General features: G+C 44.3%; 1 protein-coding gene across 1 annotated transcript in view; it reads right to left on the bottom strand.

Moving 5' to 3' along the window:
* Positions 1-310: 310 nt before the first annotated feature.
* LOC104275982 (proteasome-associated protein ECM29 homolog) overlaps positions 311-3,942 on the bottom strand; it is a gene marked incomplete at both ends in the record, with an annotated part of 39,000 nt that continues 35,368 nt past the window's right edge. Inside the window, 2 exon segments of the mRNA XM_009872109.1 lie at positions 311-390; positions 1,240-1,407. Of these exon segments, the coding sequence (XP_009870411.1) occupies positions 311-390; positions 1,240-1,407 (248 nt within the window).

The following is a 3,942-nucleotide window of genomic DNA, read 5'->3' as shown; positions in this document are numbered from 1 at the left end:
CAGCCAGACCACTAAGATTTTCTAACATTAAGCAGTATTTCAGGTCCAAGGATAGGTAAGAATTTTGTGACCAGAGAAGTCCTCCTTCAGACAACATTTAACACCATGCTCAGCCCAGAGGCTTGATGAAGCAAAAAATTCCAGGCTTGACGAAGCAAAGAGCTTCAAGATTGTATCGCGCTTCAAGTTCAGACTACAAGACTGGGCTCTATCCTGACAGAAGGATGTGTGCTCTTCACCCCCTCTCAACTTTCTCACAATAACATATTTACGGTGAAGAAGAAAAATCTGTTACTTTTTCTAGCAATACCTGGATTCTCTGATCCTCCACAGACTGCTGGTTAGGTTACTAATCAAATCCTCAAGAATTTCTTTCATGTACTTATCAACCTATAATTAAAAAAAAAGAAAAATCATGAAACAAGAACAGACTGAGCATCCTTGTCCTGTACTCAGTAAAAAAAATGTCCCTTTGGATTATAAAACCTGCTTTCAGCCACAGTGGATGAACAAACGCTTGCCAGAGCTCACTCCACGCAAACTTACTCTGTCTTTGCTTTAGACTGCTTCAAGGCTTAACACTGACACAAAGACTACAAGAAAAGAGGAAAGCCCCTTAGTCCTTTATCACCTGAACTGTTCAGACGCAGCACCACACATGCATTTACAGAAGCGGCTGCGCTCTGATGAGGAATCAGAGTGAATGATTTCACACCAAGATCAGCTTTGTTAGGAGAAAATATTTGGAAATCCAACTCCAGGCCTTTCACAGGTAGAACAAGGGCATCTCACAAAATCACCCATTCCCAAAACCTGTTTGGGAGGAGTTATCCTCAAACTGATGGAACAGCCTCTTCCCATGAGCTTCCTCTGGCTTAAAACTGAGGAACCATGTTTTGATGTTATTGCTCTAGAAAGGGTATCTTAGGCCATAAGCATTCCTGAAGAGCTTCTCATAAGCAGTATCAGAGCAACAGTGAAGTGTGGAAAGACCACGCTTCAAGTAAATTGAAAGCTTTTAACAGTGGCTGCACCAACAACATCTGCAATATCCTTCCACATGTAAGAGGTAAAGCAAAACCTCTGCAGGTCCTCCAACTCAACCATGCACTTGTTTTCCCTGCAGGACAATACCTCACCCCTTTCTGCACAGTCCCTCCTTTCACAAGATGCAACAGCCCCACGAGGATCTCTGAGATGCTGCCGGCTAGCAGCAAATCCACAACTCTGCTCACTCACCACTGACTTGTCGGTCACCAAAGCATTCCAAATGCTGGTCATTGCCTGTCGAATGCCCAGGTTGGGGTCAAACTGGTAACGGTAGAGACGGGGAAGAAGCTGGGGCAAAAATGGAGTCAGCTGCTCTCCAGCCTTGGCAGCTATCACATTGAAACCAAAAGCCGCTCCCTGAAAAGATGACAGAAGACTATTAGTTGAAAAAATCTGCTCACTCACACAGTTACGCCTCCTGGTTTATACTGAGAGTGAATCCTTTTGATTCAGCCTAGAAAAGTACCAGAATTAGCTCCCCGTCAGTGCAACAGTACCACAGTGATCTTGAGCATACAATCACACTTAACAAACAAAATACTACTTCAAAACTTCCTTCCCTCCAATCTTCTATTCACGATACCAACTGATCTCATCTGCAAAAAGTGTGGTGGAGAATTAAAGCTATGAAGATTTGTGCACGTTCTTGCAAAATCGATTCTTCCTCAGAAAAACTGGTGAGGGTGCGGCACTGCTTCCCTACAACTCTGCTGAGTTTAGAAGAAATAGAATAACTTACGATCTGAAAAAACAAAAATGAAAACCTTAGCTCTACAACCTGAAATCTCTGGTGATTATAATTCTGCATCTGTCCATATTTACTTTAAAAGCAAGTATTCTTCTATGCTCTTTACTTTATCCAACACTGTCAATGCCACTGTCATTCTAACACAGAGGAACTGATGCTTGCCCGTGAAGTCTCACTCCCAATGAGGAACAAGAGGCTGCAGAAAGTATAAGGAAAACAGAAGGCTCTTAACAGTGTGCTCTGCCTAGCATTTGTGTGGAGATCTGGAGCACAGACTTCCAGATGCTCCCTTCAACTTAAATGATTATGCAACTACCTCAAATGCCAACGCTCAACCTACAGTTCCTGAGTGGATTTTTTTGACTCATCCCAGTTGGTGAAATTCCACAGGGGTCAGGACCTAACTATGCTTATATTCTTCTGAAGTCCCAGTGCAAAGAGAGGGAAGTCTTGAGAGATGTGCCGACTTTCCAAACTCTGCATAGAAGTTAACGCTGGGGCTTGTTTTCACACTAAGTCGTGTCGCCAGAGACTTAATAGCAATTACAGAGCATGAAGTGTGCAATACAGTAGGTGCAGATATCAGTGTCTTCTGCATGAAAGCACACAAAAGCTGCTCCACCTGCTCCCAGCGACAAAACAGTTTCTTCCACCCTTACGTAAAGCCAGTAAAAATGTCACCAAGTCAAAGTTCTGAAAAGTATACTTAAGTCTTCAAATTTATGATGCTACTTTTTTTGGCAGGAAGTGGATGCAGTAGTATTTTGGCTTTGCTAAAGGTCCCAGTAGCTTTAAAATATCAGGACTTGAGTTAAAAATGGATACTTCTGAGAACAGCAACTGAAATGGTGTATTGTCAACTGGCTTTTTAGCAACTTTTTTTCTGAGTACTTTCTGCTCTGCCTTTTTACATGACAGATGTCACTTTCTTTGGCATCCGAAAATACATACAGTTTTGAAAATATTATCTCCTGTTTGAACACATCAAGACCTGGTCTCTAAGATCATTCAAATGTAAAAGGAAAGGATCACAGCAGATTCAGAGGTGAATGTAGGATGATATGAACCCTGTGAAACCAACATTTTGCTTAAGAATTTCAGGTAATGCTACATCTGCTTCTCAGCATGATAGGTTTGGGTCTAGCTAGGATTTTTAGTAATGGGGGGTGGCTATGGAGGACACTCCTTTGGAGAAACTTCCAGAACCTTCCTGGTCCCAGGAAACCGGCCAGACCTGCCCCTGGTTAAGTCCAGGTCAATCAGCATCTCTGTGAACCTATATATTCAAAAGGGAAGCCTGTTGGAGGAATTCCCCTTTTCCTTGTTTTTTTTGTGTTGAGGACTTTGGGGTTTTGTTTTGGAGAGGAGGGGCAGGTAAGAGAGAGCAAACACATGATTGGAACAAGATGTTCCCTGAGTGTCCGTGGTAACTGTGGTCCAAGGAGATCAGCAGTTAATGTGTCCATGAAGGACTCCATGACAGGAGGGAGAGACCACAGGAGCAATGGATGCGCCTGAGGGGACCCACTCCTCCAAGAAGCACTCGCACCAGAGCAGGTCAACCGTGGCCCACGGGTGGGTGCCACAATGGTGGCAAGGACTCACGTGGGGGATGAGGACTATTGCCCCCAAGAGGGAGACCACATGGCAGCAGAAGGCTGAGGGGGGCCCTCTGCCCGAGGAGGACTGAGGGATTGCATCCCCCATCCCCTGCACCACTGGGAGGGAGGAGGTAGCCAGGAAGGAGGGAGGGATAGGGGGAAGGGGTGCCTAAGATCTGTGTTTGCTTTCTGCCTCTCTTACTTAACTGACCTTGTTTAAACTGGTGGTGGTAAACTAAACTTACGTTTGTTTTCTCCCCATGTTGGATCTGTTTCTTTGCCTGTAACCGTAAACATCAAGTGAGACCCTCCCTGTCCTAATCTCGATCCTTGAGCCCTTTTCATAGAATTTTCTCCCTCCTTATCCCTAAAGGAAGGAGTGGGGGTGAGCAAGTGGCTGTGTAATTTCTGTTCCCAGCAGGGAAGGTTCAAACTATGACACTCACACTGGTAAATTGACCTTGGTCCTGATACTAAAGCATCAGCAAATGGCCTCAGATCACACAATCAGAGCTACAGAAATACAGTTACTGTTTTCAAAGT

Source organism: Apaloderma vittatum, unplaced genomic scaffold (genome assembly GCF_000703405.1).
Source record: "Apaloderma vittatum isolate BGI_N311 unplaced genomic scaffold, ASM70340v1 scaffold11466, whole genome shotgun sequence".
In the NCBI taxonomy this organism is placed as follows: Eukaryota; Metazoa; Chordata; class Aves; order Trogoniformes; family Trogonidae; genus Apaloderma; species Apaloderma vittatum.
This window is presented reverse-complemented; position numbering and strand designations above follow the sequence as displayed.